The sequence below is a fragment of the Epinephelus moara genome, chromosome 10 (genome assembly GCF_006386435.1).
Source record: "Epinephelus moara isolate mb chromosome 10, YSFRI_EMoa_1.0, whole genome shotgun sequence".
Classification (NCBI taxonomy): Eukaryota; Metazoa; Chordata; class Actinopteri; order Perciformes; family Serranidae; genus Epinephelus; species Epinephelus moara.
The window spans coordinates 4,778,202-4,797,052 of record NC_065515.1 but is presented as its reverse complement, the minus strand read 5'-3'; the positions used below and the strand labels follow the sequence as shown (position 1 = coordinate 4,797,052).

Genomic DNA, 18,851 nt, shown 5'->3' with positions numbered 1-18,851 from the left:
AAGCCTTGCCATAATAGCTTATCATAGGGCTTAGGAGGTTATTCACTGAGCGCTGATCCTTTCTCTAGAGCACAAACTTCTTGTGTTTATTTGAACTGCTTTGTGGTAGTGTTACTTTAACATCAATAAAGAAGCCTTATTAGAGCTGAAATTATTAGCCGACAGATAAATTGGATAGTTGATTGACCAAAAAATGAACTAGCAGCTTCACTAATAATCAAATAACTGTTGAAGTAATTTATTAAACTTATTCCAGCATCTTAAATGTGAATATTTGCTGCTTGTTTTTTTTTCTTCATGATATTAGACTAATTAGCCGATGTTTTGTTTTTTTCTCAGTTGGACAAAACAAACAGTTTAATTATGTAAACTTGGGCTTTAAGGAAGTTTCATTGACTAATCATTAGCTGCAGCCACAATATAAATACTTATTCCACTACTGCATTAAACTTTGTATGTAAAAAGTCAAACTGACAGTTATTACATTCTGTTTCAAGAGAAATAATTCATTAAAAGCATTATCCCTCTCTGTAGAAATGTATTGCATGTGGCTGGATGGTCCATGCTCTCAGGTTGACTCCACTTGTGACTGTGTGTGTTCACATCACAGACTGGTTCAGATTGAGGTGCTGCCACCTGCTGTATCATTTTACACACTGTTTTCTAAAAGTCTGAATACAAAGTAAAAGCTCTTTCAGTGGACATTGAGAATAACGTTTTTCACACAATTAATTTGTAAGTAATTAATTTTTTATGATGAAATTATTAACCGGCATTTCCTGCCATCACATTTCATCCGGAACTGTTGCCACCGTTTCCCGACGGTCTCTTTTCTGCGTCGCACAAAACATTGCACACAACCGGAAGATGAATTGGAGCTCAGTTAGCCTGAGCTTTACCGATGTTTTATGGTCTTTTCTGGCTCTTTGTTTCCTCGTAGCTTTCTGTGCTCATAAAGTCTCACTACACCTGCCGATAAAACATGAAACATGGCGACTTTACGTTTTATTTCAGGATCTTATTCGCTACGGAAAAACCAAACACAACCTCAAACGAGACGACTGGCTCCGTTCGTTTGACGTGCCAAAAAGGTAAAATGTCATTTAGGAAACAACTTTGCAAACATGATAAAATGTAATACAATGCGTTTATAACTTCTTTGTGTTATTTAATACACTTGTGATATATTCAAATAGCGTTTAGGGGTTTCTTTCATTGTTTACGTCGTAACATCTCAAAACTTTAGATGCTAATTTAGTTGCACAAAGACAACAATCTGAAATTGAGCCTTGTTTCCTTCTCTCAGGTGGTTCTGGCACTTCTATGCCATCTCTGTTGGCTGGAATAGTCTTCTCCTGGCCTTCTACCTGAACTTCATATTTCAGCATCAGTCATACCCATCATGGCTCACTGGAATATTAGACATCTTGACAGGTGTACAAAGCACCAACAGTCAAGGTAGGCTCTTTTCAAGGCTTGTGTGTTTCCCTGTTTGTTTCACACACACACACTTGTATTCATACTGTCTGCAGTCCCACAGCTGTCTACTCTGCTGGTGCAGCTGCTGCTCTGCGTCCACTCCCTCAGGAGGCTGCTGGAGTGCCTGTGTGTCAGTGTCTTCTCTGATGGAGCCATACATGTGGTGCAGTATGTGTTCGGTGTCTGCTATTACATCATACTGGGGTTGACGGTGCTCTGCTCGGATCGCTTGGGAAAAGGTTGAACTGAAATCAGTCCTCTTCACATCTGTTCTTCACTGGTTCTGCTATGTGGTATTGATGTTTATGCTGTTCCTTCTAGGGACTGGACCCCTCCTCTCTCAGCTGGACTGTTGTCATGTGGTTGGAGCTGCACTTTTTATTGGGGCCTCGCTGATGCAGCATCAGTGCATGGTCCTGCTGGCCAGGCTTCGCACTGGGAAGTCAGGTAAGCTTGTGCAGCTGTCTTTGCTTAATGCTAGTGTGTCTGGGTGTTTTACTACAGATAATGTTTACTTAAATAGTGCTGACCACTTCCTATTGATTATAATTATTTCAATCAGGAGAGACTCGCTCTGAGAGAAAAGAATATTTATTTACATGTGTACATACGTATGAGACATGTGAATAAGACATGCGGCAATCAGACCCCATTGTGATGTCATCTATTCCAGGAGGGTGGTAAAGACGTAGTAGTTTAGGGAACACCCCCTACAGAATCTAGATGCTGGTGGTAATTGGATAAAGAAGGAGCTGAGGATCTGGATTTGAAGAGTAGTGGGCTTTTCATGAGCTTGGATAAGGTGACTGGAGGTGAATGGGGTGGAGGCAGGTGTGGAAATTCCGGTTAAAATGTCAGCTGACAGGAGCAGAGAGGAGAATGGATTTAAAGTTTGGTAGCACCATGAATGGCTGAAGGTTACAGTGGCAAAATTTGATAGGCTAGTGAGGGGAAGGATGCCCACAGTCAACTGATTGGAGGAAGCAGTGGGAGTGGGATAGAGAGAGAATTGTGAATGAATATAGCGTAAAGAAAGTCTTCCTGATTGAACGTATATGCGTAAGTGTGATTAGGATAGGAAATCCATCACATGAAACATCATATTTGCATATTGTCAAAAATGGCTTGTTGTTGCAGGGAAATTCCTTTAAGGGCACTGATTTTAAGCATTCATTTGGCGGTTGTTTTGGTCTAAAAAAAAAAAACCTCCTGGGAAATTTATCTGGCTCTTTTAATGTTAAATGCTCAACTATGTTCACCAGCTAGTCGCTAACTGTGTATGTCTACTGTTTGGTGCTGAGCAGAAAGCATACAGTGGGTTTATTAAAGCGTTTTGTTGCTGACAACAGCTCTCTGCCGCTGCCAGAAATAAGGTTGTATAGAGTGACTTGTGGGCCAAAAAACCCCAAAACAATTACCTATAAGAGGCCAGAGAGCTCTGTAGAGCTGAAGGGACCTGCAGATTTGGTGATGATACATTGTGGATTCATCACAACCAGCAGCACCTTTCCCACCTTTCACCTTTCTCCTAATAATAGCATAATAATAAACTTTATTTTCATGGTACTTTCGAAAACACTGTTAAAAAGTGCTTCACAATACAACAGAACATATTTAAAAACAGAGGATATGAAATGAATTCGGAGCCAAACTTGAGGTACATAGCAAAAACATTAAATTTTTTAAAACAAAAGTGAAATCACTGAAAAGCAGTTTTTAAAAGATGAGAAAGAGTTCACAGCCCTGATATTCTCAGGCAGGTCACTCCAAAGTCTCGGAGCTCTGACTGCAAAGGCTCCATCACATTTGTAGATTAATCTGAACCTGTGATCCATATAAACATGCTGACTTGTGAAGCTTCAACTTAACACAGATACATAATAACCGTGTGAATAGTAACAGAAACCACTGCTCTACTAGTTAATTGGGGACTGATGTATTTTTCTGTTTGTCGTATTCTGTGGTGTCTTTCAGGAACAGTGGAGACGCTGGCTCACAGGATGCCAGAGGGAGGCTGGTTCGAGCTGGTGTCATGCCCACATTACTTTGCCGAGCTGCTGATCTACGTCTCACTGAGCTTAGCTTTCGGAGGCTTGTCCTTTACCTGGTGGCTGGTTGTCCTTTACGTGCTCTTCAACCAGGCACTGGCTGCACAGCTTTGTCATGAACTTTATATCAGCAAATATGAGTCATACCCAAAGCAAAGACAAGCTTTTATACCTTTTGTGCTTTGAGTGGTTTTATTTGTGTCTTCAGTTTTGCATACCTTACTGGGAACTATAAAGCACTAGGAAATGTATGAGATGTCTGAGGATCTGAATGTGTGGGAGTTAAACACAGTTGATTGACAACGTACTCTCAACTAAGTGAAGCTGCTTAATAGCCAAGAAGACAACACTGACTGTTGTTGACAGCTCCCAGGTGTGAATGAGATGAATGGCAGTGCTGCAGAAACAGTCTTCCGCAGATAAAGTCTCTCCAGGTGAGAGGTGAGCTGTGTCCTCGAGACTGATGTGAAGAAATGAGGAGTGTCACCACAAATCACTTGTTCATTACAAGACCTTGTTTTTGTTATAATAAAGTATATTCATGTAATAATAAAATGTTTTCTCTGTAATGGGACACAACTTAATCTCCTTGTAATTCATAAGATAAGTTGTTAAAGAAGTTTTAAAGATTTTTTTTTTTCACAAAACAAAAAGTTATTTTTAAAACATGGAATCAGACAAATTGAGGCTTTGACTGAATATTTTCTTGTTATAGCAACATATAAAATGTTATTTTATTTGTATAGCATTTATCTGAACAAGGTTACAACATGCTTCACAAAGTGCATGAAAATAAAACAACAAAAACAAAACAATATTTTAAAAAAAGAAAAATTGTGTGTACAGAGGCAAAAACAGAACAAAACGAAATAAAACACAAAAGTTACAAATCAAAAAGTACAAATCAGACATTAAAAGGCAAAGTTTTCCTATAAAAATATGTTTTAAGCAATGATTTTAAAAACAGGTAATGTGCTCCCCATCCTAATATCCTCAGGCAGAGAATACCAGAGCCTCGGGGCCTTGATAGCAAAGGCCTGGCCAGCTTTAGTTTCCAACCTCTATTTAGGGAGGACTAGCGAGAGTAGGCTTGAGGATCTTGGGTCACGACTTGGAGCAGAGACAGTCAGAAGCTCAGCTATATAACTGGGACTGAACCAGGTTGAGCTTTAAAAGTTATCAAAAGAATCTTAAAATCAAACCTGAAGTTAACAGGCAACCAGTGGAGGGAGGCAAGAATTTGGGTGATATGTGACCTAAACTTTGTCCCAGTTAAAGTAGGAACTTTTGCATTCTGCACTAGTTGAAGCCGAGCTACTGAAGATTTACTGTGGCATGTAATCAGTGTGTTACAGTCGTCAAGGCCTGAGAATACAAAAGCATCAACAAACTTTTCTAGGAAAAAAAAATGGAAATAAGTGGGTATGTAACAATAAAGAAACATGAGACCATTGTGACAAATTTTTTTAGCATAAAAAATAAGCAATTTCGTTATTTTCAAAGATCTCAATATGAGAAACAGCTTTTTCTCCTCATGGTGGAATAATATTATCCTGCTGTTGTACATGTGTGTTTTTTAATGCTTTTGATTTTGAGGTACAACATGAAATCAGTTCTGTTGTAATTAAATACAACAGTTACACCAAATAAAAAAAGGAAAACTGAATGTTTCATGTTTGATTATTTTCTGTATACATATTTATTGTAATTATTTAGTGTGTATTTGGAGTACTACGCTAGGATTTGAGGAATCCACAAGATAGGGATGTAACTGATTGATTGCAATTGAACCTTTGGTTAAAACAAAAAAACTGATTGTAATATTTTACAGAGCATATGCATTTTTGTATTTAAATATTTATTATTAATTATTCTAATATTTATTTTTAAGTTTATTTACATATTTAAAGCTCATGTCTTTCTATTTTGTGACTTGTAGTAACAATCAACCTATCATGATAACTGTTTTTTCCGTGTGTCTTTAAAGCATTGAACTCAACTCCATCCCCATAAATTTATAACCGACAAGGACACTGTCCAATCACTGAGCCGTCCTGTGCGTACGTCACCTTAAAATATTACGTCACGGTAGCACGGTCCAATCATGTCTTTCCAAACGCGGCAGCAAGGTTCTAACTTCCGCCCTGAGTTGGCTCGGAACCGTCTCTGGCTCGGTCGATGTGATCGTGACGTGTATTACCGAAGAGTTCCTCAAAATGAACAGCTAGGTGGCTAATATGAAGTTAGCCAGCGTGGTTGCCGATGATATTAAGTGATTGACGGAAGACAAAATAAAGCGCAAACTGTTATTGATTAGTATTTTTGGAAGCCATTATGCCTCTCACGGTCGGCGGAGGAGACCGACGGGCTGATAGAGTGTGCGTCTTGTTTCTGCTCGCCGCCGTGTTGTTGTTGTCGGTCGGAGTTGCTGCTGTTCCAGAGGAGAACAACCCTGTCCAGGAGCAACCTCAACAAGAGGTAAAAGCTTTCACTTCATTACAACCAATTAAACCTTGTTATCGTCCTCGGTAGGAAACCGTTTTTGACGCCGGTGCTTGCTAGCGCCTCCGAGCTAGCCAGCACATGCTAGCTGATGCACCCACCACATTGTGTTCCGGGTGCAGCTCAAGTGGGTAAAGTTAGTGATTCATTTTTAGATCCTGCCAGCAAAGCAAATGTTTCAAGGAAAGTTTAGACAAGGTGACATACGTGGGAATATGTCCTGAGAGCGTTGTTATTGGCAGGCTAAAATACTTTTATCAGAAAAAGGTTTAAGAAAGACAAATGAGTGGATCCACTTATTTCCACACATTGAGAGAATTACAATTTAAAGGGGAGCTACTCCCATTTTCAAAATTCATACATGTTATTCCTGTGATCCAAGACAGTCCAAAAATGAAAATAAAAAATAATTAACATGAACAACTCTCTCTCACATCCAAAAAACTAGAGTGCTAAGACTCAAATTTGTGATGTCACCGGATGTAACTAGTCTGGAGATGCTCCTTAACGTTTAGACAAAGATGATGACAGATGCTACTGCTGACATTGAGAGCACCCAGGGCCATGTTTAAGTATATTGCTGTGTTCACACTATGGGCAACCAACTACAAGTCATTCTAAATGCAAGCCGGTAACATGACGCCACAAACTGACGCCCAACACTTGTTGGCATGATGCACAACAAATGAAACTTGAGCTGGCCTCAACTTTTTTCAGAGCTACAATGGTTGGCTTTTTGTGCATTGCGGTGCCCTCAAGGATGCAGTCGAGTACATTGACATGCACAGTTAAGTCAAGCTGTGGACCATTTAATTTGACTACTGTCCTTGTCCCAGTATACAAGCACAGGAAGGGAATTGATTTATTGACTGCATATGTCTGACCCCTCTACAGTAGGTAGCAATATGCCCCCTTTCTGCTTGTCAGTATTGGACTTTTTTCCGGTTGACCTATTACGCCACAGACCATACATTCAACAAACAAGTTAGCATCAGTTAGCTAGTGGCAAACGGGTACCATGGTGGACAAGTGATCGGCTCTATACATTTTGTCCTTCCCAATGCGGGCACACATCCCAACTCTGGATGTAAATTTCACCATTTTGTTACGGGCTTCTTCTGTTGCACATTTAATGCTTTCGACTTTAGGTCAAAGCCCGGGGTGGAAGATGTGGAGCAGAGCGCCTCAGCCAGTTTAGGTTGGATTGACTGTATACATGCATTATACAGTAATTCAGTTCTCAGTCACATTATCCGGATGTGTTGGTCTGACTTTGAGAAATTTGATTTAGGACAATTTCAGTCGGACTAACGCAGTTACATGTATTTTAGAAGTCAGGTTTGAGTCGGACTGACACAACAAATTTGAGGTGTTTTGTGGCCAGTTGCAGACACACTCAAGCCTGTGACTATGCAGCTACCATAAGGAGCACTTGAGCAACACTTCCACGGCGACTTAGCAATGATGTAGCTGATAGCAGTCTTGCTGTGTCACTCGTAGTGTGAACCCAGCACATGGGGACATTTTCTGTGAGACCGTAAAATCAGGGTCCCTTTCATTGTCAATGGAGCATCTCCTGACTTTTGGTGCGTTCGTTTTGTACTCGGAGGTCGGAAATTCCCAGTTCCCAGTCGGAAGTTTAAACTTGAATGCACCCTGAGTTGGGATTTCCAACTCGGAGGAGCCGCATCAACCCCGACTTACGAATTCAAGATGGCTGCCGGTCACATACATAGTGAGTAAACACTGCTAAAGAACTGTTTATAGCAATTTTATCTTATTTGTTTTACATTCGGTCAGCCTCATCTGCGGTGTTCACCAGTTGGAGTGCATGATGGTTTTGAAGCTGTCTATACTCCGAAAGTGCAAGGGCAACAAAGGCTTTCTTGCGGGCGTCCATGTTTTTTTCCGACTTGTCCACCATGGTCAACTAGAATGCGAAAACTGTTGTCAGCTCGGAGGTGACGTCATTCCCACTTCCGACTTCCGACCTCTGAGTACAAAATGACCACAGCATTTATACCCTACGATGTCACAACTTTGAGACCTACTTCTCTGATTTCTGGCTTTGAGAGAGTGTAGCTTATCTTCACAAATATTGACTACACTTCCCAAGGCCATGGAAATAACATATTGGAATTATGAATTTGGTTGTTGTTCCCCTTTAACGAAGACCTCGAATTGATATTATTGATGAAAATTGTTCAAAAAGGCTGACCCATGTGTCAACTAATGTTATAAGGCCTGATTTTGTATAGCAGTAATATACTTACGGTGAGGGTATATCCTCTGATTTGAAATAATCTTCCTTTTCTCCAAGTGCATAATAATTAAGGGTTCTAATGCAGCTATTCACATTCAACTTAGACCAGTCATTGGTATTAACTCAATAAAACTGGGCAGATAAAGAAATCATAACATCCCTATCAATGAAAAGACTTATGTGCAATAAAGTGGTGTGACACAGGAAAAGAATTGAACACTTTAACTGAAATGCATCTAATACTTGCTGCAGAAGCCGTTGTTTGCTACGACAGCACCAAGACACTTCCTGTACGAGGAAACTAATCTCTCAAAGGTGGGACTTTGGTTCATTCCTCCACACAGACAGTCTTTAAATCTTAAAAACGGAAGGGGACCCGCTGGTGAATCTTCATCTTCAGTTCCTTTCACAGCTGCTCTTTCGGGTTTGAGTTGGTGATCGAGAGGTCCATTCACACACCTTTATTTTCTTCCTCTGGAACCGATTGACAGTGTCCTTTGCAGTTTGCTTTGGATTGTTGTCTTGCTGGAATATCCACCCACGTCTCATCCTCATCATCCTGGTGGATTATAACATATTTTTGTCAAGAATTTCCCAATACATGGCTCTGTTTATCTTTCCATCAGTAATTTGCATTCTGCCAGTATCATAAGAAAAACAACTCGTACCATGATGTTCCCACCTCCAAACTTCCTGTAGGGGTGGTATTCTCAGGGTCATATGCAAAGCCATTTCCCCTCCAAACATGGCAAGCTACTTCTTGCAGAGAAGTTTGATTTTCGTCCCGTCTGACCACACTGTGTTCACCCTGTAATTAGCAGACTCGTCCAAACGAGCTGCAACATGCCTTTTTTAGTAATGGAGTCTTCCGGAGTGACTGTGCACAGAGACCATTGTAGTGGAGTGTGTTCCCTTTTGTTTTCTCTGTGATGTCTTCGGGAGTTCTTTCCAAGTGGTCTTATGTGTTAGTCTTCTCACTAATTTTCTGACTACCCAATGGGAAAACTTGCGAGCAGCTCCTGTGCATGGTCGGTTGATGGTGGAGCAGTGTTCCTTCGACTTGCAGATAAGGGCCCCAATAGTGCTCATGGGCACATTTAGGTGTTGAGAAATCTGTTGGTTACCAGTGCTGCTGATATGTTGCTCAACAGTGTTGTTGCAGAAGTCTTGGTGGGCTCTTTGCCTCCACTCATCATGAGGCATCAGTGGAATCAGCTGTTCGGCGCTTTCTCTGATGGTCCATTTGATACTTTTTTGCCCGTGTCATTGGACTTTATTGCACATAACTTTTTTATGGGTTGAAATGTTACACTTTCTCTATCTATGCAGTTTAATTGAGTTAATACCAATGCCTGCTCCAAATTTCAAGTGATTGGCTGCATTGGAAATACCTTAAAATTAGAAAGGTTGACATGTTTAATTCTTATTCCCCCCACTGTATGTATATATGTATTTATTTTTTGTTTATTCAAGAGATACGACCACAATATGAAGCTAGCAATGACAGACAGCTGTGTGTAACTGACTCTCACTGTGCTGCTCTCTTTTGCAGAAAGCCTCAAGTCCCCATCCAATAGGCCCTGTAGTCTCTGAGGATGACTCCAGCAAAGGAAACCTGGGTTTCATCCACGCCTTTGTGGCCTCCATCTCTGTCATCATCGTCTCTGAGTTGGGAGATAAGACATTTTTCATCGCAGCCATCATGGCCATGCGATACAACCGTCTCACCGTGCTGGCAGGTGCCATGCTCGCCCTGGGACTCATGACCTGTCTGTCTGGTTAGTAGAAGTGGATGTTTTGGTTTTGCAGACTGTACTGTATGTGTCGTTATCCCTCCATCTCTTGCTGAGTAATAATGACGTCATTGTTGTATCCCACCCCCAGTGCTGTTTGGCTACGCCACCACCATCATCCCTAGAATCTACACGTACTATGTGTCCACCGCGCTGTTCGCCATCTTCGGTGTACGCATGCTGAGAGAGGGGCTAAGAATGAGTCCAGATGAAGGCCAGGAGGAGCTGGAGGAGGTCCAGGCAGAGATCAAGAAGAAGGATGAAGAGGTGAGCCGACTTTTTGCTTTAAGACCTAGGGAGACACTCTTATCCTTTGCAGATCAGGTAGTACAACTGCAGGTGACTTTAAGCCATTGTTATTAAGACATATATGATTTATATAAGCAGCCATATAAACACTTTCAACTGGTAGCAGATCGTCGATTAAGATATACCCGATTACGATATACCCAAGGGGAACTTTTTTTTTTTTTACTCTGTTATACACACACAGGCCTGAAATACACACACATGCACAAACAGGATCTATACATGCATGGTCAAGCACTGGGGCAGTTGGGGGTTTGATGTTGCTGCCCACACTAGTCGGTACCAGCATTACTGGTCAGTTAAACTTGTTATCAAGTTACCAAGAGGGAAATGGGAGGAGTTGCTCTTATCACCAACGGCTCTCCCTTCTCTCTCTGAGTGTCTCTCTGTGTCTCTTAAAGACACACACAAACACACAAGTGCTCTCACACTCAAACACACCTGCGTCAGCTTGATGTCCTCTCACTTGGCTGAACAAGAGAGGTGTTTAGACTTGTCATTTGTTGGGTGCACGGGAGTTCCTGAGAAGCCTGGATGAGTGTTTGTGTGTGTGTGTGTGTGTGTGTGTGTGTGTCAATAGACTTGTCTAAATAAATTTAAGCTTCCCTACTTTACCACCAGGACTGCTCTGTCATGGTGTTACAGGTAATCTAGTATTTGCACATGCAAGGAGGACGTACTGAAACGATGCATTTCCTGTGTCATTGTTAAAGTTTAAATGTGAAAAAGACTGAGTCCAAAGTTAATGTAATAACTGGTTTGGAGCGTTGAAGCCATTTTTATGAGCAGGCTGTCTGGGATTATGGGGCTTTTACTGTTTCAGTCACATCTCTTAGAGATCAAAGTGAAGTTTCCCAAAGAGATCTGCCTGAGGTCTCATGACTTGCCTAACTGATCTGCTGTAATAAATGCTTCTAATTACCTGGGAATCCTATCTGTTATGGGTGGCCACGTCTCTGAACTTTGTTCTTATCTGAAACTGCACCATTAAGGCCCTGTGTCCATCAAAGCACTTTTTCCCAGCTAAAAATGCGAAGTGCTACTCTGGCTGGAAGCACCTGAGAGCACTTTGGAGACGCTATGATATGGAATATCCACAGACGTATAAATGTCGGCACAAGATAGAGTATTTGCTGAGGAGGGAGGGAAGGCTGAAGCATGTATGGAGAGCAGACGGACCCATGGGTTCATGAGAGGAAACGTATTTTAATATATGTAGCGTTACAGTCGAAATAATACGTCTGGACTGATGCTCGAATGCAGTTTATTCCGTTTTGAAATAACTCATCGACCAACCTAAGAGCTGAACAGAAATTGCACAAACAGAAGACAAAAACATAGCATTAAACTCAGCTCAGAAGTTACCTTTTGTCAATTTCTGTCTGCAACCTCTGTGTCTACAGTCCCTCCAAAATAAAAGCACAAATACATCACAAATGCAAAGTTAACATGTCAACTGCTGAACATGGGGGTCATTTACAATATATATGCAGTATATTAACATATATCTCCTCCTTTGTTGTTCTGTACTTGACCATGTAAGATGTGACGGTTGGTATTTGTGGTATTTGTCCCTGTCTCCACTGAGATTGGACAGCTGAGTGAAAAGTGACAGTGACAAGTGCAGCATTTTATCCACAGTTTAATATTTCTAAATCTTGATGCCCAGGAAAAAAAGCACCAAATCAGCAGCGCTCAGTGTAAAGTAGATGCTCATTGCCTTGTCACACTGCTGGTATTTGTAGTACGGCAGAAATACACACCGTTCAAAGTCAAAGAATTTTAAAAAAAAATATCCGGACGACAGGGAAAACGCTTGGTGGACACGGCATTAAAAGAGCAGCCACTGAAGCATTAACTTATCCTGCCATAGATAGAACCAAAGGTTTCCCAGATGATTAATAAAACCTCTAATCAACNCACCGTTCAAAGTCAAAGAATTTTAAAAAAAAAATATCCGGACGACAGGGAAAACGCTTGGTGGACACGGCCTTAAAAGAGCAGCCACTGAAGCATTAACTTATCTTGCCATAGATAGAACCAAAGGTTTCCCAGATGATTAATAAAACCTCTAATCAACTCTAATCTACTGTCCCCTAAAGTAGGTGAATTCTGACGTTTGTCTTGTGGCAGGTGCTGTGTGTAAGAGAATGAAAATACTGCCATGTTTCAATATGTAAACGGAGCACTACATCCTGTGTTTTAGTAAAAGCATGTTGTCTTCTGTCATCTGTGCAGCTCCAGCGCTCCAAGATGGTTAATGGGACTCCAGATGTGGAGGCGGGATCAGGGAACACCATTCCTCAGGGAAAGTGGCACAACTTTATCTCACCCATCTTCATCCAGGCCCTCACCCTCACCTTCCTGGCAGAGTGGGGGGATCGCTCACAGCTCACCACAATTATTCTGGCTGCCCGCGAGGTTTGTAACACATTTACTCTGCGGCACATGCCTGTGTGCTTTGATGCTATTTATAGTCCGTCTTACAGTGTGTAGCGTGTCTGGATTTTCTCCTGGGTGGCCCGACTGCAGAACAAAAACAAACCTGTGTTTTTTTTAGCCACACCACAAAAAGCAAATGCTCCTCACTGCTGTGTTCATACAGTTAATTAAACATTTCAGGAAGGCAGTGTATCATTTTCTTTAACATTAACACGAAAGCCCTTTTTTTAAATTCCCAGGATCCATTTGGAGTTGCAGTGGGTGGTACACTTGGACACTGTATGTGTACAGGACTGGCTGTGATAGGGGGGAGAATGATCGCCCAGAAAATATCTGTCAGAACAGGTGAGACTGCTTTTTAAAAACACAAGATTTATTTTATCTGATTTAATGTTACAGCTCATCGTTAATGTGCACTTTGCTGTGATTATATTTGTTGAAGTAGAGACTTTAAAACACAGTGGATTTCATTTTTGAAACATGTATAGACACAGTTTAGGTCTCAACACACAGATTAAGAATTTTTATGTTATTGAAGTTTTATGTTGTAAAATACAGAGTTGTAGTTACGTTTCCAAATAGTTCTGGTGTCAATTTAACACTTTAAAATCTTGTTTAACATTAAAGACTGATATTAGTAGCTGTTAGCACACTTGAGGAACATGCTTTGAGATATTATTTGAATTGTTATTTATCCAATTTTGATAATGAATTTTGAAATGAAATCTGGAGCGTCTGTTTCTCCAGTGCTGGCAGGCGTCTGTTTAAAGGTGCGGTACGCAATTCTTGAGAACAAATTGATTGAAGTAGCAACATGTCCACAGATAGAAGTTGGACAGTACTGTGTGTACAACAGATTTAATGACACAAAAATAAAACAGAAGTGCAAATAAAGACGATATAACAATAGTTTTCACTGCTTTTGATGCACAGAGCAGCCATCTTGGATTTTGAGGTTGAGGTAGGTGAGATTCTTCAGACTTTCCGAGTCGGTAATCTGACTTCAGGGGCGTTCTTGTTGAAATTTCTGATTGGGAAATGGAATGCATCATCATTGGGGTCTTCAAATACAAACACTTTGGGTTGGTAGTCACACCAAACCATTGATCCAAATCGTTGGTATTTAATTACCTGGGAATGACACTCAACAATCGACTGCCTTTTCAGAATCGCATACTGCACCTTTAATTAAACTTCAGACTAGAACTCATCTTTGTGAGTCATGTTCCAGTGTGCTGCTTGGTGGCCCTCATACTGCACCTCGACAGATTCAAATTTTAGGTTTTTATGATTCTGCATTAATGACTGTTACGCCCCATCCTTGCCCTGCCGTGTGGGGCAAACAAAGCTCCACCACTGACTCAAAATAACCACAAAACACGTTTTAAAACAATCAGATCCATGGGATTTGTTAATAAAAATCCTACAAACAAGGCAATAAAATCCCAGGCTGAGAGGCAACAGGACCAGCAGTCCCCACACTGCAAGCCTCTCTCCTCTGCTGCTAGCACAGCTCTGAAACACCACCTTCCCTTGCCAGGTGCAGTGCACTTCGTTAAGCAATGCAGCACACCTGGGCAGGTCTGCAATGGAGGGAAAAGGGACAGCAGCACAGAAACAATACATACCAGCAACATGCTTTCAGGCTCTCAGTTTCCTGGAGCGAGTTGTTATCCATCCGTTAATGTTTGCATAACTCGTCCTGGTCAGTGTGTAAACAAAGCGACCAAAGCAGTTCAAACATTATTTCACCTCTGAGAGCACCAAGACCAGCTGTGAGATCTCTGCAGCAGTTTGGTTTATGAGTGCTAATGACAGATTGTCCACAGAGACCCATAAAGTATAACTTGATCCTGTTTGGAAAGTAATTCAGAGAAAGATATAACAAATTAATGGTCTGTACACATTGTTTGTCTTGTAATGCATCCCATAATTATTTTTTGTTTGTTTTGCTTCCACAGTTACAATCATTGGAGGGATTGTTTTTCTGGCGTTCGCCTTCTCTGCCCTGTTCATCAAACCAGACGCTGGATTTTAATTGGACGAAAGACTTTCAGGTTTTCTTTGTACATACGTGTAAAATTTGGTTAAGTTGCTGTAGAGAGACTGTAGTTTTGACTCTGTATGTGTCCAGCAGACAGTGTGACGGGCTGAACAAAGAATTCCTGTCCTCTCCTAGCTAGCCTCTGTTCCACTCTGTAACTCAGTGGGTTTTCTCCTGGAGGTTTGAACTCTTACACATTATTTTGTTACCTTTAAAAAACATTTAGTCGATGTTATATCTTTATCAAGTACAGATAGGAAGATACATGTTGAACTTAAAAACACAAAGCCCTGGAAACTTGACATTAAAGAGCCTCAGTAAGAGGAAAACATTGAGCTACAGAGGCTAGCTCGGAGTGGGGGGGGCAGGGCCGAAGCTTTCTGTAAGAGCTGGATTCTCATCACAAGGTGTGTGAGAGAAAGAAGACTGGTCTGTTACTGATTGCTGCCCTCCAACCCTCCGACCCATCTCTAAAAGGCTCTGTGGCCCCGAAACAGAGACTGACATGCAGTACTTCCTTCACACTCAGCCTTCAGTAAGACACTGAGTCCATTTAAATATCTTTCCTTTTTTTTTGTTTTTAAATGTTGAATGTTTTTTGTTTATTTGACATGAGCCTGGATGCTGTCAGGTGGCTGCTGACGGATTCTAACTGCGGCCAAGCTGCCAGTTTGCTCTCACTGTATAAGAGTTGGCTTGTGATGCTTGGTTGTTTGTTCCATCTTCCTCTCTGGGTGACATCTTCTGCCACAATGCATTAAAATCAGCGAGAAGAAGAAGCGAGCCTACTATATGTAAGATTTTAATTTCCCAGTGTGAGGAACAACACTGAAAACAGACCCAGCAGCACATAATTAAAGGAACAGTACACCTCCACATGATCAGTTGTATATCAGTTACTCAGCCTATGTTATGTTGGATTCATGACGAAAACTTTTTTCTTGCCTCCAGAGAGCGAAGAATCCAAAAACTTTTTTTGATGAATTAAAGTCTTGTGCAGTATGATCCAAGTCTAATTGATCCAGTGGTATGCTCAGTACTTCCCAAACAGACAGCCTGTTACAATGGGGAACTGAACAGAAAGTATAACTTATCTATTCTCTCTTCAAGCCAGACTCCATTGACAAAACCAGTAATTTTACCTCGCTGAACACAGGAGCTGCTGGTCTGCCACCGCCTCGATCTGTGATTTGTTTGTGTTGTAGTGTGACTTTGGTGAATCCGAACTAACTCTTTAAAACACCAAAGTCACACAACAGCACGAACAAACCATCAGTGGTAGACCAGCAGCTCCTGTGTTCATCGAGGTAAAATTACTGGTTTTGTCAATGGAGTCTGGCTTTTAAGTTTCACTCTCTATTCAGTTTTAAATAGTAAGATTTTAGCTTAATTACATGTGTTTGGGAAGTGCTGAGCATACGACTGAAGAAATGAGTCTTGGATCATACTGCGCAAGTTGTGTGAGAGTTTGTAAATTGATGTTTTGGTATAGTTTTGCTGTTGTTAAACGTGGACCCCTATGACTTCAATTCACCAAGAATTTTCTCAGTTTTTGGATTTCTCCTTCACTATGGAGGCCTGCAAGAAAAACAAAGATTTCTGCACAAATTCAGTGTAACATGGGGTTAGTAACCGACAGACAAATGCTTATGTGGTGGGTGAAGTATTCCTTTAAAATCACAAACTCAGCAGGTCTACTATATGTAGGATTTTAATTTTCCCAGCTTGAGGAAAAAACACTAGAAACAGAACCAACAGCACATAACTGGGAGATAGTTTTTGAGATCTGATTTAACTTGGGATTTTCATCATTAAGATATTTCTTTCACATAGGAGCAGTGTTTTTAAGAGACAAGAGACCTGAACCACTAAAATACCTCTGCATCCAGGTGTCGCCATACCTATGTTGGATTATCTGCATCGGTTCAGTGCCCAGAGAGCTGCACCACTGCTTAAAATATCTTGTGTGCACCTCCTCTAAAAGACTAATCACATATTGGAGATATTGACTGGGATACTTAATAATTCTTGCTTCCAGTTTCAGGTGCCGATAGTGAACAAAATAAGAATCAGGTTGAAGACAGGCTAGTAGTCACCTCTGCAGATTCTCCCATTCTGTGTCAGTGATTAAAGCCATTATGTACGAACCTCCTTGCCTCTAGTGTTGTTGCCCTAAATCACAAAATCAATAGTTACATCAGGTACAGAATCAATGAGTCACCACCGTGTAATTTTCTCCTATTAAAAACATCCAGTATAAGTCACTCCTTTAGCCATACGCAGCTGTTGTAGCCACAGCGACACCTGAACACGGCGATGTAATTCAAGCCTACGTTTCACCTTTTTATTTAAAGTGGCATGTATTTATTTAGCTTCATTTTCTTTCCTTTTTAAGCACTTGTACTGTAGGAACAGAGCGGGCGGGGGAGGTCACTATAAACAAGGAATGGAAATATTTTTTTAAAGTGAACAGGCTAAAAGCTGCGTTGTCAATATTTGACAGGCTGTGCCCAGCTGTGAAATACTTCTGTTTGTGATACAGGTCGGTTGAAATGCCTATGAATCCAAAATGCTCAATAAAAGTGTTTCATGTGTTGACTGATTTCTGAACTTGTCGTTTGTGCTGCGTTGTGTTGAGCTGAGTGGACACATTGAGGACAGCTGCTCTCAACCTTTCCTGCATCAGGGACCTGCAGATTGACTTCAAGGACCTCCATCTGAAAACAGTTTGGTTATTTTAATATGACTAAAACCGGGAATCGAGTTGCTAACTACAGTTTAGCTCGCATTGCGCTTCCTTCTGTAGTGAATTGAATAGTGAAAATAAACGTTTTCACATTTTTCTGGCAGTCCAGCCAGCAGAGGAAAATGTTGGCATAGTACGTTTCTGCAAAGAGTACGTTATATTTGCATGCTACATATTGCACTACCTTTGTGGATGGTAGATAGCGTGTGACCTATTCTAAGTGCTATACCGTAGGCAATTGGACTTGAGTTCCTTGAGGATGTCTCATCTCTCACCCAAGAGGCTTCTTCAGTTCTAACAGACTGGTGCAGAGTTGCAAGCTTTAAACTGTGTGGGTGTGATCCCTTACAGAGTCGTTAAGGTCACATGAGTCATTAACACACCTGGCCATCATGTGTGTCGTTAGGGTTAGATGGGTCCAGGTGTGAATGGGTGTGAAGTCGTCTGGGGAGGGATCTCAAGACTGTCGTAGGCCACCTCCTCTGTTTAACAATGGTTGTTCCAGCTTTTTTCACGCCCCTTCAAACCATCTCTTCTCTGGCTGAGACGAGAATATTGCTGTCCTTGAAAGAATGTCCCTTCTCCTTTAGATGTAAGTGGACAGCTGAGTCTTGACCTGACGTGCTGGCTCCACTGTGCTGTCCTTAGGGTGAACCTCACCAACATGTCACCTAGGCGAGACACCTGCCAAGCTGTAGACCACTGTTCTAAACCCAGGGTTCCCTTGATCATGGAAAACCTGGAAAAGTCATGGAATTTTACAATCACTTTTTCCAAGCCTGGTTAAGTTATTAAATTATTGAAAGTCTTAGAAGTGATAGGATTTTGTTGTGTGTAATATCTTTTGTGGCTAACCCTCCAAGTAATGTAACGTATCGGCAAATTAATTTTCTTTAGCTGTCGACTTAATGAAGCTCTAATATGCGTTGATATGTGACATTTTGTTTACCATCAGGTATTCTGCTGGGGTTAATGCCTCTCCTCCTGTATGCTAACCAGCTGAAATTGTGTTTGAATAGAGGTCAAATCCGATATGTTCGAAAAACTCCTTGCAGGTGGGGCGAGTAAAAACAAAAGTCCTTATTATGTGTCCTTAAAAGTCATGGAAAAGTTTGTGCATGACAATCTGTGGAAACCATAAAAGCAGCATCTCTTTTTTTCAGCAGCAAATGTACCCCAAAAATATGACCTCTTTTCTAACCATAACCAAATTGTTGCCTAAATG

The 18,851-nt window shown here is 41.1% G+C and overlaps 2 protein-coding genes across 2 annotated transcripts; both read left to right on the top strand.

The window, feature by feature from the left end:
* Positions 1–841: 841 nt before the first annotated feature.
* Positions 842–5,175, top strand: srd5a3 (steroid 5 alpha-reductase 3). The gene is made up of 5 exons (XM_050054800.1): positions 842–1,091; positions 1,307–1,458; positions 1,533–1,718; positions 1,801–1,926; positions 3,454–5,175. The coding sequence occupies exons 1-5, from the start codon at positions 868–870 to the stop codon at positions 3,711–3,713; spliced, it is 948 nt and encodes a 315-aa protein (XP_049910757.1). The 5' UTR covers positions 842–867; the 3' UTR covers positions 3,714–5,175.
* A 495-nt stretch (positions 5,176–5,670) lies between these two features.
* On the top strand, positions 5,671–17,478 carry tmem165 (transmembrane protein 165). Its single transcript, XM_050055233.1, has 6 exons — positions 5,671–6,005; positions 9,845–10,070; positions 10,177–10,352; positions 12,633–12,815; positions 13,076–13,181; positions 14,798–17,478. Exons 1-6 carry the CDS (start codon positions 5,862–5,864, stop codon positions 14,872–14,874), a joined length of 912 nt encoding a protein of 303 aa, XP_049911190.1. The 5' UTR covers positions 5,671–5,861; the 3' UTR covers positions 14,875–17,478.
* Positions 17,479–18,851: the final 1,373 nt, after the last annotated feature.

Excerpts from the sequence above, each read along its gene's own strand:
- srd5a3 (XM_050054800.1), top strand. The coding sequence starts at position 868 with ATGAATTGGAGCTCAGTTAGCCTGAGCTTTACCGATGTTTTATGGTCT. Across the intron at positions 1,092-1,306 it reads TCGTTTGACGTGCCAAAAAG|GTGGTTCTGGCACTTCTATG; the intron begins GTAAAATGTCAT and ends TCCTTCTCTCAG. Across the intron at positions 1,927-3,453 it reads GCTTCGCACTGGGAAGTCAG|GAACAGTGGAGACGCTGGCT; the intron begins GTAAGCTTGTGC and ends GGTGTCTTTCAG.
- tmem165 (XM_050055233.1), top strand. The coding sequence starts at position 5,862 with ATGCCTCTCACGGTCGGCGGAGGAGACCGACGGGCTGATAGAGTGTGC. Across the intron at positions 12,816-13,075 it reads TTATTCTGGCTGCCCGCGAG|GATCCATTTGGAGTTGCAGT; the intron begins GTTTGTAACACA and ends TTAAATTCCCAG. Across the intron at positions 13,182-14,797 it reads GAAAATATCTGTCAGAACAG|TTACAATCATTGGAGGGATT; the intron begins GTGAGACTGCTT and ends TTGCTTCCACAG.